The sequence below is a fragment of the Crinia signifera genome, chromosome 6 (genome assembly GCF_055691185.1).
Source record: "Crinia signifera chromosome 6, ASM5569118v1, whole genome shotgun sequence".
Classification (NCBI taxonomy): domain Eukaryota; kingdom Metazoa; phylum Chordata; class Amphibia; order Anura; family Myobatrachidae; genus Crinia; species Crinia signifera.
Window position 1 is genome coordinate 292,333,214 of NC_139222.1, and position 21,763 is coordinate 292,354,976.

General features: G+C 52.6%; 1 protein-coding gene across 2 annotated transcripts in view; it reads left to right on the plus strand.

Annotated features, from left to right (window-relative positions):
* Positions 1-4,588: 4,588 nt before the first annotated feature.
* RAB11FIP2 (RAB11 family interacting protein 2) overlaps positions 4,589-21,763 on the plus strand; it is a 70,050-nt gene continuing 52,875 nt past the window's right edge. The window contains exon 1 of one of the 2 annotated variants that reach the window (XM_083149939.1): positions 4,589-5,142. In XM_083149939.1, coding sequence (XP_083006065.1) covers positions 4,793-5,142 — 350 coding nt within the window. In that variant the 5' untranslated portion in view covers positions 4,589-4,792. The remainder of the gene's footprint in view (positions 5,143-21,763) is intronic. The other variant, XM_083149938.1, reaches the window with a different exon arrangement.

Genomic DNA, 21,763 nt, shown 5'->3' on the forward strand with positions numbered 1-21,763 from the left:
GAAGGACACTGGCCCATACTGTACATGCACAGACAGATGGACACTGGCCCATACTGTACATGCACAGACAGATGGACGCTGGCACAGACAGGACACTGGCCCATACTGTACATGTACAGACAGGACACTGGCCCATACTGTACATGCACAGACAGGACACTGGCCCATACTGTACATGCACAGACAGGACACTGGCCCATACTGTACATGCACAGACAGGTGGACGCTGGCCCATACTGTACATGCACAGACAGATGGACGCTGGCACAGACAGGACACTGGCCCATACTGTACATGCACAGACAGGACACTGGCCCATACTGTACATGCACAGACAGATGGACGCTGGCACAGACAGGACACTGGCCCATACTGTACATGCACAGACAGGACACTGGCCCATACTGTACATGCACAGACAGATGGACGAGGTGTGGTATAATTACCCGACAGTCGGGATTCCGACAGTCATTACTCAGACGTCGGAATCCCGACTGCACAGCGTGGGGAGCGCAATGAAGCCCCTTGCGGGCTCGACACGCTGCGGGCACGGTGGCGAGCTGTGCTCGCCACCTATTTTATTCTCCCTTTATAGGGGTCGTGGACCCCCACGAGGGAGCAGTCGGGATTCCGACGTCGGAGGAATGACTGTCGGAATCCAGACTGTCGGGGAGCCGTCCAGCACCCGATGGACGCTGGCACAGACAGGACACTGGCCCATACTGTACATGCACAGATAGATGGACGCTGGCACAGTCAGGACACTGGCCCATACTGTACATGCGTAGACAGATGGACGCTGGCACAGACAGGGCACTGGCCCATACTGTACATGCACAGACAGGGCACTGGCCCATACTGTACATGCAGACAGATGGACACTGGATCAGACAGGACACTGGCCCATACTGTACATGCACAGACAGATGGACACTGGCACAGACAGGACACTGGCCCATACTGTACATGCACAGACAGATGGACGCTGGCACAGACAGGGCACTGGCCCATACTGTACATGCACAGACAGATGGACGCTGGCCCATACTGTACATGCAGACAGGTGGACGCTGGCACAGACAGGACACTGGCCCATACTGTACATGCAGACAGAAGGACGCTGGCAGACAGGGCACTGGCCCATACTGTACATGCACAGACAGGTGGACACTGGCACAGACAGGACACTGGCCCATACTGTACATGCAGACAGGTGGACGTTGGCACAGACAGGACACTGGCCCATACTGTACATGCACAGACAGATGGACGCTGGCACAGACAGGGCACTGGCCCATACTGTACATTCACAGACAGGTGGACGCTGGCACAGACAGGGCACTGGCCCATACTGTACATGCACAGACAGATGGACGCTGGCACAGACAGGGCACTGGCCCATACTGTACATGCACAGACAGATGGACGCTGGCACAGACAGGGCACTGGCCCATACTGTACATGCACAGACAGATGGACGCTGGCACAGTCAGGACACTGGCCCATACTGTACATGCACAGACAGATGGACGTTGGCACAGACAGATGGACGCTGGCACAGACAGATGGACGCTGGCACAGACAGGGCACTGGCCCATACTGTACATTCACAGACAGGTGGACGCTGGCACAGACAGGACACTGGCCCATACTGTACATGCACAGACAGATGGACGCTGGCACAGACAGGACACTGGCCCATACTGTACATGCACAGACACATGGACGCTGGCACAAACAGGACACTGGCCCATACTGTACATGCACAGACACATGGACGCTGGCACAGACAGGACACTGGCCCATACTGTACATGCACAGACAGATGGACGCTGGCACAGACAGGACACTGGCCCATACTGTACATGCACAGACAGATGGACGCTGGCACAGACAGGACACTGGCCCATACTGTACATGCACAGACAGATGGACGCTGGCACAGACAGGACACTGGCCCATACTGTACATGCACAGACAGATGGACGCTGGCACAGACAGGACACTGACCCATACTGTACATGCACAGACAGATGGACGCTGGCACAGACAGGACACTGGCCCATACTGTACATGCACAGACAGATGGACGCTGGCACAGACAGGACACTGGCCCATACTGTACATGCACAGACAGATGGACGCTGGCACAGACAGGACACTGGCCCATACTGTACATGCACAGACAGATGGACGCTGGCACAGACAGGACACTGGCCCATACTGTACATGCACAGACAGATGGACGCTGGCACAGACAGGACACTGGCCCATACTGTACATGCACAGACACATGGACGCTGGCACAGACAGGACACTGGCCCATACAGTACATGCACACAGATGGACGCTGGCACAGACAGGGCACTGGCCCATACTGTACATGCACAGACAGGTGGACGCTGGCACAGACAGGACACTGGCCCATACTGTACATTCACAGACAGGTGGACGCTGGCACAGACAGGACACTGGCCCATACTGTACATGCACAGACAGATGGACGCTGGCACAGACAGGACACTGGCCCATACTGTACATGCACAGACAGGTGGACACTGGCACAGACAGGACACTGGCCCATACTGTACATGCACAGACAGGGCACTGGTCCATACTGTACATGCACAGACAGGTGGACGCTGGCACAGACAGGACACTGGCCCATACTGTACATGCACAGACAGATGGACGCTGGCACAGACAGGGCACTGGCCCATACTGTACATGCACAGACAGGGCACTGGCCCATACTGTACATGCAGACAGGTGGACGCTGGCACAGACAGGACACTGGCCCATACTGTACATGCACAGACAGAAGGACGCTGGCAGACAGGGCACTGGCCCATACTGTACATGCACAGACAGGTGGACACTGGCACAGACAGGACACTGGCCCATATTGTACATGCACAGACAGGGCACTGGCCCATACTGTACATGCAGACAGGTGGACGCTGGCACAGACAGATGGACGCTGGCACAGACAGGACACTGGCCCATACTGTACATGCACAGACAGGTGGACACTTGCATTAGCACTGGATAATAGCTTTAGAGGGCAGGCCCTGGGTGCTGTGTGACACTAGCTATGGGTACTGCAGAATATGCTGTATGTCAGTACAACCAGTCCATCCAGCCCCATATAGCGGTCTCGGAGATGACCTGACAGCACCAGCCGGTAACAAGGCCGTACTAACCCTAGCTGCTTTCCCCAGATGGGTAATATACATTACAGGGTCCTCGGGGCACTATGGGCTTCTTATTAGCAACCTTGATGCCAACAGTCGCGGTCAACACTGCAATGGCGGCATACCTCGCTGTCACCATTATGGTCACCGTACACAGCTAGCATGTAGTTCTTTATGCATTAAATGCGGTACTCTTTACCTAGCACGGCACCCATCGCGACCATCGCATGCACTAAAAAACGGGTGCGATGCGATGCCCGCGATTTTCCCATAGGGATCAATGTTAAAAGTCAGATTGGTCGCGATTTTAGCGTTAATTGGCTCAATGCCCGCGATTTTTACATAGGAATCAATGTTAAATGGGCCACAGAGCCCTAATAGTCCCCCTGAAGTGTGAAATGGCCCCCACAATTTTTAACGCCACCCCACGATCAACGTGAACCCGAAGCGTGGCGAGCGCAGCGAGCCCGCGAGGGGCGGCGGTACGCGTCCTCCGACCTTTTCATACCCCCACTATCCACGTCGGCGTGGAGTTGAGAATAGAATAGTGTGGCGAGCGCAGCGAGCCCGAAGCGTGGCGAGGGGACGCGGATACCTTCACAGGTAAACGCGTCCCCTCGCGGGCTTCACAGGTGTCCGCGTCGCCACGGACACCTGTGAAGCCCGTGAGGGGACGCGTATAACTGTGAAGGTATCCGCGTCCCCTCGCCACGCTTCGGGCTCGGTGGCTCGCTGCGCTCGCCACACTATTCTATTCTCAACTCCACGCCGACGTGGATAGTGGGGGTATGAAAAGGTCGGAGGACGCGTACCGCCGCCCCTCGCGGGCTCGCTGCGCTCGCCACGCTTCGGGTTCACGTTGATCGTGGGGTGGCGTTAAAAATTGTGGGGGCCATTTCACACTTCAGGGGGACTATTAGGGCTCTGTGGCCCATTTAACATTGATTCCTATGTAAAAATCGCGGGCATTGAGCCAATTAACGCTAAAATCGCGACCAATCTGACTTTTAACATTGATCCCTATGGGAAAATCGCGGGCATCGCGTCGCACCCGTTTTTGATTTACCCGCGATGCCCGCGATTTTTTACCCCCGACGCCCGCGATTGTAATCGCGGGCGCCGTGCTAGGTAAAGAGTACCTTAAATGCTACTGCCATATACACCAGACAAGGATTCCTGCAGCTCTGCCATGCAGGGGAACGGACAGCGCACTGTGTATATACTGGGAAATAGGGAGAATCCCATTGTACCCGGCATTGCCGTCTGCTGTAGGAGGTCACAGAGGCCAGGGAGTGAGTGACAGCCTGGAACACAGGCAGCAGGAATCACAGCCGGCCAATGAAGAGGCAGATGCCTTTCCTGGGAGCAGCCTGGAAAACCCAATCCAGGCTCAGCTTGTATCTATGACAGTGCTGTAGCCAGGAAGTGAGATGCAGAGCCTGCGACAGAAGTCACCCGAGACATCAGCTGCTGCAGCCCCTTCCCAGGCAGGAGAATGACAATGCTGCAGATGCCCTGACTGGTCCAGCCTCCCCCATCCTCTGCCGCACACAGGGGTGAGCTGGGGGGGGACCGGGCTCCTGAGGACAGCGTCAGCCATGCTGGAAGAGGTGGCACAGAAGTGGCATCCCACTCATGTCCAGGTTACAGTGTTACAGGCCCGGGACCTCCACCCGAAAGGGAAACACGGCACCAATGATACCTACACCATCATCCAGCTGGGGAAGGAGAAGTACTCCACCTCGGTGGTGGAGAAGAGCCTCAGCCCAGTGTGGAAGGAGGAAGCGTCGTTTGAGCTGCCGGGCTTGCTGGTCCAGGACAGCCCAGAGCAGTACCAGCTGCAGCTGACCGTCATGCACCGTTCCCTGGTGGGCCTGGATAAGTTCCTGGGCCAGGTCTCCATCAATCTTAACAGTATCTATGATGACAAGGAGAGACGTAAGACCAAGTGAGTCAGGTTATTCCTGTATGTGTACATCATTGTCTATTTGTGACATCATCAGGTGTGTGTGACACATATGCCTGACATAATCATGTGGCATCACAATATAGGCATGACATCACGTATGCGTGCATTATCCTGTGTGGTATCACATACCTGACATTATCCTGTATGCCTGACATCCTATGACATCACACTGTATGCCTGATATAATCATGTGGCATCACAATATAGGCATGACATCACACGGCATTATCCTGTGTGATATCACATTTGCCTGCCATTATCCTGTGACATCACACTGTATGCCTGACATCCTATGACATCACAATATAGGCATGACATCACATATGCGTGCATTATCCTGTGTGATATCACATATGTCTGACATTATCCTGTGACATCACACTGTATGCCTGACATCACGTATGTGTGGCATTATCCTGTGTGATATCACATATGCCTGACATTATCCTGTGTCATCACACTGTATGCCTGACATCCTATGACATCACAATATAGGCATGACATCACGTATGCCGGAAATTATCCTGTTGCATCACATAAACCTGACATCATCATGTGGCATCAAGTATACCGGACATTATCCTGTGACAACACACTGTATGCCTGACATCCTATGACATCACAATATAGGCATGACATCACATATGCCTGACGTTATCCTGTGGCATCACATAAACCTTACACCACCACCACAGCAGACAGCGACACCCCAGGCAAGGAACAAGAACTGCATGGGTTTTCAAAGATGGCGGGTGCTAGAATGAACACTAATAATCATGTGGAATCACGTATACCTGACCTTATTCTGTGACATCATGTATGCCTGACATTATCCTGGGACATCACGTATATCTGACATTATCCTGTGACATCACATTATATGCCTGACCACCTATGACATCACAAAATACGCATGACATCTATGAATGGCAATATCCTGTGTGACATCACATATGCCTGACATTATCCTGTAAAATCACTCTGTATGCCTGACATCCTATGACATCACAATAAATGCATGACATCACGTACGCGTGGCATTATCCTGTGTGACATCCAGGGCTGTGGAGTCGGAGTTGGAGTCGAAGAGTCGGAGCAAATTTCGAGTATTCGGAGTCGGCAAACAATGCTCCGACTTCAAAATTATAATTAATGACTTCTCTACTGTAAGAATAAAGACCAATGCATGCAGTGCCTCACGTAACCACAAAACGAACACGTTAAGTGACCATAAAAAAGCATGCTTTTCATGTGCTTCACTATATGGCACGCAACGCACAATTCGGAGCACCAATACTTATAAATGTATTCTCCCTTGTAGTTTACAACTTATTTCCAACGTTCAATAAGGTTTTCAATACCTCGTTGGTAGAAATCACCTGGTGTAGACTCAAAAAATTAATTCAACCGAGCTCTCCCACCATACGCACAACATCTTTTTACGCGGATGAAGATCTTGTTTCATGCGCGGGGTCGTTTGTTTACCTTGGCTAAGCCATTCCTTACGCTGGTTCATATTGATGTACAGGCACCATTTTTCATCGCCAGTAACGATTCGGTAAAGAAATCGTTCCTTGTGTCCGTGAATTGAACGGTGACGAGCAAGCAAACCAGCGGACAAACATTGTGTTTGTCCTTTGCTTAAACTGTTCAATACAGTAGACTGTTGGCTTCCCAGCCTCTAGTTTCTGTAGTAATAATATGTATGTTGCCTTTCTTTCCTTCAAGGAATGTATCAAATACATTTGCATATTAATACAGAGGAGTCGGAGTCGAGGAGTCGTGTCAGCCGTATGAGGAGTCGGAGTCGGGGTCGAATTCGGACCATTTATCTACCGACTCCACAGCCCTGGTGACATCACATATGTCAGACATTATTCTTTGGCATCAGACTGCATGGGTGACATGTATGCCTGACATTATCCTATGACATCACACGGTATGCCTGACATCCTATGACGTCACGCATATATTGTGATGTCATAGGATGTCAGGCATACCGTGTGATGTCATAGGATAATGTCAGGCATATGTGATGTCACACAGGATATTGCCATTTATAGATGTCATGTGTATTTTGTGATGTCATAGGTGACATATACCTGACATTATCCAATGTGACATCATACTGTATGCTTGACATCCTGGGACATTATACCATATGCTTGACATCATGTATGCCTGACATTATCCTATGACATCACACAGTATACATGACCTCATCACAGAGCCACATGGCGTTGTGCATGTGTACTACTACCCGTACGCATCATTTAATAATTGAACGGATTATACAACCATGTAATATGACATGTCCAGGCCATCTCTGAGCGTCCGCCACACACCGCTGTATCCGAGCGCATTACATCCGCCACACACCGCTGTATCCGAGCACATTACATCCACCACACACCGATGTATCCGAGGGCATTACATCCGCCACACACCGCTGTATCCGAGCGCATTACATCCACCACACACAGCTGTATCCGAGCACATTACATCCGCCACACACCGATGTATCCGAGGGCATTACATCCGCCACACACCGCTGTATCCGAGCATATTACATCCGCCACACCCCGCTGTATCCGAGCGCATTACATCCGCCACACACCGCTGTATCCGAGCGCATTACATCCGCCACACACCGCTGTATCCGAGCGCATTACATCCGCCACACACCGCTGTATCCGAGCGCATTACATCCGCCACACACCGCTGTATCCGAGCGCATTACATCCGCCACACACCGCTGTATCCGAGGGCATTACATCCACGATACACCGCTGTATCCGAGCATATTACATCCACGATACACCGCTGTATCCAAGCATATTACATCCGCCACACACCGCTGTATCCGAGCGCATTACATCCGCCACACACCGCTGTATCCGAGGGCATTACATCCGCCACACACCGCTGTATCCGAGCATATTACATCCGCCACACCCCGCTGTATCCGAGGGCATTACGTCCGCCACACACCGCTGTATCCGAGCGCATTACGTACACCACACACCGCTGTATCCAAGCGCATTACATCCGCCACACACCGCTGTATCCGAGCGCATTACATCCGCCACACACCGCTGTATCCGAGCATATTACATCCACGATACACCGCTGTATCTGAGCACATTACATCCGCCACACCCCGCTGTATCCGAGCGCATTACATCCGCCACACACCGCTGTATCCGAGCGTATTACATCCGCCACACACCGCTGTATCCGAGCACATTACATCCGCCACACCCCGCTGTATCCGAGCGAATTATATCCGCCACACACCGCTGTATCCGAGCATATTACATCCGTCAAACACCGCTGTATCCGAGCATATTACATCCGTCACACACCGCTGTATCCGAGGGCATTACATCCACCACACACCGCTGTATCCGAGCATATTACATCCACCACACACCACTGTATCAGGATAGAGCTGCAGAGACAATGATACCTGCTTAATCTATTGCCATGCGTCGTGTCACGTGTTGTACCTAGATCTGATTGCTGATACAGAAGCAGCACAACTTGTATGTCCAGAATGAGGAATGCTCTCAGCCTGTGGAATCTGGATGACCTGCATTCCTGACTTCTCTGTGTCAACACATAGGATGACCCACTGACCTTAGTACATGACGACCTTACTGACATATACCATCCTTACTGACACATACCATCCTTACTGACACATACCGGCCAGTCTCTCCCACTCCACGTATATACAGTAGGTATCACAGCTCGTATAGCTAGGTATCAGGTGGTATGGCGGACTTACTGACACATACCGGCCAGGCTCCACCACCCCACATATATACAGTAGGTATCACACATCCCGTACTGAGCACTGCTAGTTTTCAGGTGGTATGGCGGCCTTACTGACACATACCAGCCAGGCTTCCCCACCCCACATATATACAGTAGGTATCACACATCCCGTACTGAGCACTGCTAGGTATCAGGTGGTATGGCGGCCTTACTGACACATACCAGCCTTACTGACACATACCAGCCAGGCTCCCCCACCCCACATATATACAGTAGGTATCACACATCCCGTACTGAGCACTGCTAGGTATCAGGTGGTATGGCGGCCTTACTGACACATACCAGCCTTACTGACACATACCAGCCAGGCTCCCCCACCCCACATATATACAGTAGGTATCACACATCCCGTACTGAGCACTGCTAGGTATCAGGTGGTATGGCGGCCTTACTGACACATACCAGCCTTACTGACACATACCAGCCAGGCTCCCCCACCCCACATATATACAGTAGGTATCACACATCCCGTACTGAGCACTGCTAGTTTTCAGGTGGTATGGCGGCCTTACTGACACATACCAGCCAGGCTTCCCCACCCCACATATATACAGTAGGTATCACAGCTCGTATAGCTAGGTATCAGGTGGTATGGCGGCCTTACTGACACATACCAGCCAGGCTTCCCCACCCCACATATATACAGTAGGTATCACACATCCCGTACTGAGCACTGCTAGGTATCAGGTGGTATGGCGGCCTTACTGACACATACCAGCCTTACTGACACATACCAGCCAGGCTCCCCCACCCCACATATATACAGTAGGTATCACACATCCCGTACTGAGCACTGCTAGGTATCAGGTGGTATGGCGGCCTTACTGACACATACCGGCCTTACTGACACATACCAGCCTTACTGACACATACCAGCCAGGTTCCCCCACCCCACATATATACAGTAGGTATCACACATCCCGTACTGAGCACTGCTAGGTATCAAGTGGTATGGCGGCCTTACTGACACATACCGGCCTTACTGACACATACCAGCCTTACTGACACATACAGGCCAGGCTCCCCCACCCCACATATATACAGTAGGTATCACACATCCCGTACTGAGCACTGCTAGGTATCAGGTGGTATGGCGGCCTTACTGACACATACCGGCCTAACTTACACATACCAGCCAGGCTCCCCCACCCCACATATATACACTAGGTGTCACACATCCCATACTGAGCACTGCTAGGTATCAGGTGGTATGGCGGCCTTACTGACACATACCAGCCTTACTGACACATACCGGCCTTACTGACACATACCAGCCAGGCTCCCCCCCCACATATATACAGTAGGTATCACACATCCCGTACTGAGAACTGCTAGGTATCAGGTGGTATGGCGGCCTTACTGACACATACCGGCCTTACTGACACATACCAGCCAGGCTCCCCCACCTAATGCAGATATGTAATACTGTACTGTAGGTGGAGCTAATAGAGAGTAGGAGGGGCTAGCGTATGGTTACCCGTAGCTACAACATGGTAAGTCGGGCTGAGAACTGGTACTGCAGTGCGACAAGTAATCCTGTTCCACCTGGCACTGCAGCACCATCGCCAGCAGGCACCGTCTCTATGGAATGATACTACAGCTTTCTGTCCTGGTATAGCCGGGCCCTTAGTGCAGGAGGAATCTCTAATGAGGGCACCTGGATGATCAGGATCTCCTATCTGTGGGACACGGAACAGAACAAACAGTGTACTGTCAGGTGCACTTGTGATTGGCCATCACCATCACTGGCTCTGCCAATCCACATGAGGAGAACACACAAGGGGGCCCCCATAGTCCAGAGGCATACAAATAATGAGGAGGGGGAGAGGCACCCAGACCAAACATTACATGGAGATGAAAAGGTATCAAGAGAAAGACACAGAGAGGGATGGGGGAAGGGCATGTGGACAGGGACATGGGGGCAAGCACTGCAGCCGATAAGGAGACTAGATGGAGAGCACTGCAGCCGATAAGGAGACTAGATGGAGAGCACTGCAGCCGATAAGGAGACTAGATGGAGAGCACTGCAGCCGATAAGGAGACTAGATGGAGAGCACTGCAGCCGATAAGGAGACTAGATGGAGAGCACTGCAGCCGATAAGGAGACTAGATGGAGAGCACTGCAGCCAATAAGGAGACTAGATGGAGAGCACTGCAGCCGATAAGGAGACTAGATGGAGAGCACTGCAGCCGAAAAGGAGACTAGATGGAGAGCACTGCAGCCAATAAGGAGACTAGATGGAGAGCACTGCAGCCGATAAGGAGACTAGATGGAGAGCACTGCAGCCGATAAGGAGACTAGATGGAGAGCACTGCAGCCAATAAGGAGACTAGATGGAGAGCACTGCAGCCGATAAGGAGACTAGATGGAGAGCACTGCAGCCAATAAGGAGACTAGATGGAGAGCACTGCAGCCGATAAGGAGACTAGATGGAGAGCACTGCAGCCGATAAGGAGACTAGATGGAGAGCACTGCAGCCGATAAGGAGACTAGATGGAGAGCACTGCAGCCGATAAGGAGACTAGATGGAGAGCACTGCAGCCGATAAGGAGACTAGATGGAGAGCACTGCAGCCAATAAGGAGACTAGATGGAGAGCACTGCAGCCGATAAGGAGACTAGATGGAGAGCACTGCAGCCGATAAGGAGACTAGATGGAGAGCACTGCAGCCGATAAGGAGACTAGATGGAGAGCACTGCAGCCGATAAGGAGACTAGATGGAGAGCACTGCAGCCGATAAGGAGACTAGATGGAGAGCACTGCAGCCGAAAAGGAGACTAGATGGAGAGCACTGCAGCCGATAAGGAGACTAGATGGAGAGCACTGCAGCCGAAAAGGAGACTAGATGGAGAGCACTGCAGCCGATAAGGAGACTAGATGGAGAGCACTGCAGCCGATAAGGAGACTAGATGGAGAGCACTGCAGCCGATAAGGAGACTAGATGGAGAGCACTGCACCCGATAAGGAGACTAGATGGAGAGCACTGCAGCCGATAAGGAGACTAGATGGAGAGCACTGCAGCCAATAAGGAGACTAGATGGAGAGCACTGCAGCCGATAAGGAGACTAGATGGAGAGCATTGCACCAGATAAGGAGACTAGATGGAGAGCACTGCAGCCGATAAGGAGACTAGATGGAGAGCACTGCAGCCGATAAGGAGACTAGATGGAGAGCACTGCAGCCGATAAGGAGACTAGATGGAGAGCACTGCAGCCGATAAGGAGACTAGATGGAGAGCACTGCAGCCGATAAGGAGACTAGATGGAGAGCACTGCAGCCGATAAGGAGACTAGATGGAGAGCACTGCAGCCGATAAGGAGACTAGATGGAGAGCACTGCAGCCGATAAGGAGACTAGATGGAGAGCACTGCAGCCGATAAGGAGACTAGATGGAGAGCACTGCAGCCAATAAGGAGACTAGATGGAGAGCACTGCAGCCGATAAGGAGACTAGATGGAGAGCACTGCAGCCGATAAGGAGACTAGATGGAGAGCACTGCAGCCGATAAGGAGACTAGATGGAGAGCACTGCAGCCGATAAGGAGACTAGATGGAGAGCACTGCAGCCGATAAGGAGACTAGATGGAGAGCACTGCAGCCAATAAGGAGACTAGATGGAGAGCACTGCAGCCGATAAGGAGACTAGATGGAGAGCACTGCAGCCAATAAGGAGACTAGATGGAGAGCACTGCAGCCGATAAGGAGACTAGATGGAGAGCACTGCAGCCGATAAGGAGACTAGATGGAGAGCACTGCAGCCGATAAGGAGACTAGATGGAGAGCACTGCAGCCGAAAAGGAGACTAGATGGAGAGCACTGCAGCCGATAAGGAGACTAGATGGAGAGCACTGCAGCCGAAAAGGAGACTAGATGGAGAGCACTGCAGCCAATAAGGAGACTAGATGGAGAGCACTGCAGCCGATAAGGAGACTAGATGGAGAGCACTGCAGCCGATAAGGAGACTAGATGGAGAGCACTGCACCCGATAAGGAGACTAGATGGAGAGCACTGCAGCCGATAAGGAGACTAGATGGAGAGCACTGCAGCCAATAAGGAGACTAGATGGAGAGCACTGCAGCCGATAAGGAGACTAGATGGAGAGCATTGCACCAGATAAGGAGACTAGATGGAGAGCACTGCAGCCGATAAGGAGACTAGATGGAGAGCACTGCAGCCAATAAGGAGACTAGATGGAGAGCACTGCAGCCGATAAGGAGACTAGATGGAGAGCACTGCAGCCGATAAGGAGACTAGATGGAGAGCACTGCAGCCGATAAGGAGACTAGATGGAGAGCACTGCAGCCGATAAGGAGACTAGATGGAGAGCACTGCAGCCGATAAGGAGACTAGATGGAGAGCACTGCAGCCGATAAGGAGACTAGATGGAGAGCACTGCAGCCAATAAGGAGACTAGATGGAGAGCACTGCAGCCAATAAGGAGACTAGATGGAGAGCACTGCAGCCAATAAGGAGACTAGATGGAGAGCACTGCAGCCAATAAGGAGACTAGATGGAGAGCATTGCACCAGATAAGGAGACTAGATGGAGAGCACTGCAGCCGATAAGGAGACTAGATGGAGAGCACTGCACCAGATAAGGAGACTAGATGGAGAGCATTGCACCAGATAAGGAGACTAGATGGAGAGCACTGCACCAGATAAGGAGACTAGATGGAGAGCACTGCAGCCGATAAGGAGACTAGATGGAGAGCACTGCAGCCGATAAGGAGACTAGATGGAGAGCACTGCAGCCGATAAAGAGACTATCAGGGCTGGGCAATTGCGGCCCTCCATATGTTGATGAACTACACATCCCAGAATGCCTTGCATCAGTTTCAGCATGGCCACATAGCAAAACTAATGCAAAGCATCCTGGTATGTGTAGTTCATCAATGTCACGGCCGACGGAGGTTGAGGACCCACCTCAGGTGTTTGGACCAGGGAGGACTGTATTGGAGGCCCTTGAAACTTAGCAGGCTGGATATAGGACCTCTGCATCAATACCAGGCTAAGGGTTAGGCGGAAGCTCCGAAGTGAAGGCGCGGAGTCTAACTGCCCAGCGGTCTTCTCCAGGGACCCCCGCAAGGAAGTTTGGGTTTCGCTGCGTCTGGACAGCAGGTCGCGGCCCCTCACTCGGAGAACCCAATAGCCTGGGCTCGGGATGGTCAGTGGAGACCACGGGGTGTTAGGAGAAGTTCAGTAGCGGGAAACAACGAAACTGAGGTAGCCGCTTTGGCTCGGAGGGTTCTGGGAAAGGCAAATAAACGGAAGATGGCCGACTTGGCTTGGAGGGTCCAGGGAAGGTATAAATATAACTGAAATGGCCGACTTGGCTTGGAGGGTCCAGGGAAGGTATAAATATAACTGAAATGGCCGACTTGGCTTGGAGGGTCCAGGGAAGGTATAAATATAACTGAAATGGCCGACTTGGCTTGGAGGGTCCAGGGAAGGTATAAATATAACTGAAATGGCCGACTTGGCTTGGAGGGTCCAGGAAAGATATAACTTGGGTCAGGAACCGGATACACAGGGACTGACAGGACTGCAGGATCTGGGATGGGAGAGACACTGGAACACAGAGGGAGACTGAGAGCGCAGTACCACACTGTAGACACTGGGAGCTGTAGCAGAGCTATGCTGCTGCTGCTGAGTTGTACCAGCACTGAGGTACAAGGCCTGCTGGGATTTATACTCAGCCCAGCCAGGTTAGACCAGCCTCCTAGTGAGAGAGGGGATAAATCACCCTCTGCGCTGCGGTCACGTGACCCCGGCAAGATGGCGGCGCCCAGTCCCGGGAGCCGGCGTCTGCGAAGCGCCCGGACCCGCCGAGACCCGGAAAGCCCCCATGCCAGCCTGCACCCCCGAGCCGCCCAGACCCGCACCATCGCGGCGCCAGGACCGGAGGACCCGACGGGGTGAGTAGACAGAGCCGGACCTGGCGCCGCAGCGGCGCGTGACAGTACCCCCCCTTTTAGGAGTGGCCACAGGACACTTAGCCGGATTTCTGAGATAAAAACTCTTCACCAGGGTCGGTGCATGGACATCTACTGCTGGTACCCATGATCTCTCCTCTGGTCCGTATCCCCTCCAGTCCACCAAAAACTGAAGCTTGCCTCGAACCCGACGGGCATCAACAATTCTTTTAATTTCAAACTCTACTCCCTTCTCTACTTTGGGCGAGGTTAATTTGGGAGAGATCTTTCGGAACCGATTCAAAATCAAAGGTTTGAGCAGGGAGACGTGAAAGGTATCGGAAACTTTAAATGAGGACGGGAGCTTTAGGCGGACCGCTACAGGGTTGATCACTCTGGTGATGGTGTAGGGGCCTATATACCTAGGGGCCATCTTCATGGTCGGGACTTTAAGTCTGAGGTTTCTTGTGGAAAGCCAGACTCGATCGCCTACACGGTAGACTGGTGCGGCTGATCGGTGCTGATCTGCAAATTTCTTATATCTGGTGGAGGCCTGGCGGAGAGCCGAGTGGACATTCCTCCAAATGTTGGCAAAGAAACGAACCGAGGTGTTGACTGCTGGAACGTCACTAGCCGGGAGCTGAGAGAATTCGGGTACTTTGGGGTGCCTACCATAAACTACCAGGAACGGAGTGGTTTGACTTGAGCTATGATAAGCGTTATTATGGGAGAACTCCGCCCAGGGAAGTAACTCCGCCCAGTTGTCCTGGGAAGAGGATAGATAAAGACGAAGAAATGTCTCGAGGTCTTGATTTACCCTCTCTGTTTGCCCGTTCGTTTGCGGGTGGTAGGCAGTTGAAAACTTGAGCTGTATGCGGAGGACTGAACATAAGGCTCTCCAAAACCTAGCTACAAATTGTACCCCTCGGTCGGAGATGATCTCCTCTGGAAGCCCGTGCAGACGGAACACATGTGTGAGGAATAGTTGGGCCAGGGTAGGAGCACTAGGTAATCCTTTTAGTGGCACAAAATGGGCCATCTTTGAGAACCGATCAATTATGACCCAAATGGTGGTATATCCGTTGGAGTTTGGGAGATCAGTAACGAAATCCATCGCCAGATGGGACCAAGGGCGCGTCGGAATGGATAGGGGCCGGAGTTTTCCTGCGGGTGCATGTCGAGGGGACTTATGCTGTGCGCAAACGGGACATGAGGCAACAAAGGACTGTACATCTTTGGGTAAAGAGGGCCACCAATAGGATCGTCGGATGAATTCCAGAGTTTTCTGGGAACCCACATGGCCAGCGAATTTGGATTGGTGAGCCCAGCGGAGTAATTTAGGTCGCAAGGTAGAGGGTACAAAGGTTTTGCCTATCGTGGAGTGCGGAGCTGGGTAGCGGCAAAGACCAGGGGATCCAGGACGGGTTGGGGAGACACTTCTTCTTCGAGGGAGTCTAAGGACCTAGAGAGGGCATCGGCCTTGATGTTGCGAGAGCCCGGACGGAAGGATAGTTTGAAGGTAAAACGAGTGAAGAAGAGAGCCCAACGTGCCAAGCGAGGATTGAGGCATTGGGCCGTGTGCAGGTAAAGTAAATTCTTGTGGTCAGTGAACACAGTAAAGGGGTGTTGAGCCCCTTCTAGGAGGTATCGCCACTCCTCGAGGGCCAGTTTTATGGCTAGGAGCTCTTGTTCCCCTATGGCATAATTCCGCTCGGCGGGCGAAAATTTTTTGGAGAAAAAACTACACGGATGCAGTTTCCCATCCTCCCCATACTGGGAGAGGATTGCCCCTACGGCCTCAGAGGAGGCGTCGACTTCTAGGACAAATGGACGCCTGACGTCCGGTTGACGAAGTACGGGAGCCGTGATGAAGGCTTGTTTTAGTTTATGGAAGGCTTCGATGGCCTCTTGAGGCCACTGAGAGGGGTTAGCTCCCTTTTTAGTGAGCGCGGTGATGGGAGCCACTATAGCCGAGAAACCTAAGATAAACTTGCGATAATAGTTCGCGAACCCTAGGAACCGTTGGATGGCTCGGAGGGTAGATGGTTGGGTCCAGTCGAGGATGGCAGACACTTTCTCCGGATCCATTCGTAGACCCTGTCCAGAGACTATGTAACCTAGAAATGGAACAGTCTCCCTCTCAAAGAGACATTTCTCCAGCTTACAATACAAGTGGTTCACGCGAAGGCGTCGCAAGACCTCCCTGACTTGGTCTCGATGGGATTCTAGATCACGGGAGAAGATTAAAATGTCGTCAAGGTATACGACTACTGAGGAATAGAGCAAGTCCCGGAAGATCTCGTTTACAAAATTCTGGAAGACGGCGGGGGCATTACAAAGGCCAAATGGCATCACCAGATACTCATAGTGGCCATCACGAGTGTTAAAAGCCGTCTTCCATTCGTCCCCCTCACGGATTCGAATTAAATTATAAGCCCCTCGTAGGTCTAATTTAGTGAAGATGGAGGCTCCTTTGATTCTATCGAACAGCTCAGGGATGAGGGGCAATGGGTAGCGGTTCTTAACGGTGATCTCATTGAGGCCGCGATAATCGATGCAGGGGCGGAGAGAACCGTCCTTTTTTTTAACAAAAAAAAATCCTGCCCCCGCTGGTGACGAAGATGGACGGATAAAGCCTTTCTGTAGATTTTCGGTAATGTAATCGGACATGGCCTTTGTCTCCGGCAGTGACAAGGGATAGATTCGACCGCGCGGAGGCGTGGTTCCTGGGACTAAATCGATTGGGCAGTCCCACTCCCGATGTGGAGGTAATATATCAGCAGCCTTTTTGTTAAACACGTCCGAGAAGGGACGATAAGGTCCCGGAATCTTGGTAGCATCTTCAGGCTCGGAGAGGCATATGGGTAAGACTTTGGTGAGACACGAGTTAACACACGAGGGTCCCCAGGAGAGGATCTGCATAGTGGCCCAGTCGATATGTGGACTATGTCTCTCTAGCCACGGGAGGCCTAGGACCATGGAGAAAGAAGCCCGATTGATGACTAGGAACTCCAACTGTTCGTGATGGAGGGCTCCCACGGTCAGGTTTAAGGGAACTGTCCTACACGAGATCAGGCCGTGAGGAATATAACTGCCATCCACGGCCGTTAGCCTGACTGGGACTTCCAGTGCTTGAGTGGGGATTTCAAAAGTCTGGACCAAGTCAAGGGAAATGAAATTTCCGGCTGCTCCAGAATCCAATAAGGCAGGTATATTGACTTTATCTTTGAGATGGAGCTGGACTGGAAGTAGGGATTCAGAACGAGTCGGAGAGGTATTGACTTGTCCTAATCGGGCCTCTCCGGACCCCATTAGGACTGAGGGTTTCCCGGACGCTTCGGACATTGGGCGATGAGGTGACCGGACTCCCCACAGTAAAGGCAGAGGTTCTCACGACGGCGGCGCTGTCTCTCTTCAGGCGAGAGGTGCGTCCGATTCACTTGCATCGGTTCCTCCGAGGTTGACGCAGGAACGGAGGGCGTTCGGGGAAGCGGAAAGGGACGACTCCGTTCTCCTCGAGACTTCTCCGCTTGTCTCTCACGATACCGCAGGTCTACCTTGTTACAGAGAGAAATTAGCTCGTCCAGGGTCTCAGGAAGATCTCGGGTTGCTAGGTCATCCTTGATTCGCTCGGACAGCCCGGACCAGAATGCCGACAGTAGGGCCTCGTCGTTCCATCTAACCTTGGAGGCCAGAGTCTGGAATTGGACTACGTATTGTGCCACCGAGCGATTCCCCTGTCTAACCCGGAGGATCTCCATAGCAGAAGAAGTCGAGCGCCCGGGTTCGTCGAATATCCGGCGAAACTGAGCCAGAAATTCCCGGTAATTGGACAGGAGTGGGTCGTCTCTCTCCCACAATGGAGAAACCCATTCCAGGGCCGTACCGGTTAGTAAGGACACAATGTACGCCACTCGGGTTTTGTCTGAAGGGAAGAGTCCCGGTTGCAGAGAGAAATGCACGTCGCATTGATTCAAAATACCCCGGCATTGCTTGGGTGTGCCATCGAACTTGCTTGGAGGTGGCAGATGGAGTTGCCCGGAGGCGGCGGCACTGCTAAGCGATGGTCGGGCTGTGTCTGCGGAGGCTCGAGACGGAGGCGGGGTTTTAGGCAAGGACGACTGAAGAAGGTCTTGGCGATGCGAAATATCCTGCAGGCCCTGGGCTAATTGGCGTTGCGAGTTTTCCAAACCCTCTAGGCGGGAAGCAATTTGCTGGAGTAGTTCTGCACTGAAATTAGCTCCTGAGGCAGGATCCATGTGGCTGGTACAAACTGTCACGGCCGACGGAGGTTGAGGACCCACCTCAGGTGTTTGGACCAGGGAGGACTGTATTGGAGGCCCTTGAAACTTAGCAGGCTGGATATAGGACCTCTGCATCAATACCAGGCTAAGGGTTAGGCGGAAGCTCCGAAGTGAAGGCGCGGAGTCTAACTGCCCAGCGGTCTTCTCCAGGGACCCCCGCAAGGAAGTTTGGGTTTCGCTGCGTCTGGACAGCAGGTCGCGGCCCCTCACTCGGAGAACCCAATAGCCTGGGCTCGGGATGGTCAGTGGAGACCACGGGGTGTTAGGAGAAGTTCAGTAGCGGGAAACAACGAAACTGAGGTAGCCGCTTTGGCTCGGAGGGTTCTGGGAAAGGCAAATAAACGGAAGATGGCCGACTTGGCTTGGAGGGTCCAGGGAAGGTATAAATATAACTGAAATGGCCGACTTGGCTTGGAGGGTCCAGGGAAGGTATAAATATAACTGAAATGGCCGACTTGGCTTGGAGGGTCCAGGGAAGGTATAAATATAACTGAAATGGCCGACTTGGCTTGGAGGGTCCAGGGAAGGTATAAATATAACTGAAATGGCCGACTTGGCTTGGAGGGTCCAGGAAAGATATAACTTGGGTCAGGAACCGGATACACAGGGACTGACAGGACTGCAGGATCTGGGATGGGAGAGACACTGGAACACAGAGGGAGACTGAGAGCGCAGTACCACACTGTAGACACTGGGAGCTGTAGCAGAGCTATGCTGCTGCTGCTGAGTTGTACCAGCACTGAGGTACAAGGCCTGCTGGGATTTATACTCAGCCCAGCCAGGTTAGACCAGCCTCCTAGTGAGAGAGGGGATAAATCACCCTCTGCGCTGCGGTCACGTGACCCCGGCAAGATGGCGGCGCCCAGTCCCGGGAGCCGGCGTCTGCGAAGCGCCCGGACCCGCCGAGACCCGGAAAGCCCCCATGCCAGCCTGCACCCCCGAGCCGCCCAGACCCGCACCATCGCGGCGCCAGGACCGGAGGACCCGACGGGGTGAGTAGACAGAGCCGGACCTGGCGCCGCAGCGGCGCGTGACAATCAACATCTGGAGGGCCGCAATTGCCCAGCCCTGGACTAGATGGAGAGCACTGCACCCCATAAGGAGACTAGATGGAGAGCACTGCACCCCATAAGGAGACTAGATGGAGAGCACTGCACCCCATAAGGAGACTAGATGGAGAGCACTGCACCCCATAAGGAGACTAGATGGAGAGCACTGCACCCCATAAGGAGACTAGATGGAGAGCACTGCACCCCATAAGGAGACTAGATGGAGAGCACTGCACCCCATAAGGAGACTAGATGGAGAGCACTGCACCCCATAAGGAGACTAGATGGACTGCACCCCATAAGGAGACTAGATGGACTGCACCCCATAAGGAGACTAGATGGTGAGCATTGCACCCGATAAGGAGACTAGATGGAGAGCACTGCACCCCATAAGGAGACTAGATGGAAAGCATTGCACCGCATAAGGAGACTAGATGGAAAGCATTGCACCGCATAAGGAGACTAGATGGAGAGCACTGCACCCCATAAGGAGACTAGATGGACTGCACACGATAAGGAGACTAGATGAAGAGCACTGCACCCCATAAGGAGACTAGATGGAGAGCACTGCACCCGATAAGGAGACTAGATGGACTGCACCCGATAAGGAGACTAGATGAAGAGCACTGCACCCGATAAGGAGACTAGATGGAGAGCACTGCACCCGATAAGGAGACTAGATGGTGAGCATTGCACCGCATAAGGAGACTAGATGGAGAGTATTGCACCCAATAAGGAGACTAGATGGTGAGCATTGCACCGCATAAGGAGACTAGATGGAGAGCACTGCACCCCATAAGGAGACTAGATGGAGAGCACTGCACCCCATAAGGAGACTAGATGGAGAGTATTGCACCCAATAAGGAGACTAGATGGTGAGCATTGCACAGCATAAGGAGACTAGATGGAGAGCACTGCAGCCGATATGGAGACTAGATGGAGAGCACTGCACCCGATACGAAGACTAGATGGAGAGCACTGCAGCCGATATGGAGACTAGATGGAGAGCACTGCACCCGATACGAAGACTAGATGGAGAGCACTGCACCCGATATGGAGACTAGATGGAGAGCACTGCACCCGATAAGGAGACAAGATGGAGAGCACTGCACCCCATAAGGAGACTAGATGGAGAGCATTGCACCCCATAAGGAAACCAGATAGAGAGCATTGCACCGCATAAGGAGACCAGATAGAGAGCATTGCACCCCATAAGGAGACCAGATAGAGAGTACTGCACCCGATAAGGCAGGGCTGGGCAACACCGGCCCTCCAGATGTTGATGAACTACACATCCCAGAATGCCTTGCATCAGTTTCAGCATGGCCACATAGAAAAACTAATGCAAAGCATCCTGGGATGTGTAGTTCATTAACATCTGGAGGGCCGGTGTTGCCCTGCCCTGCGATAAGGAGACTAGATAAAGGACTACTGTGCAGTTACTGATAAGTAGTCTCGGGATCTGGGGGCAGTTGCAGTTTCCCAGCTACAGTAGA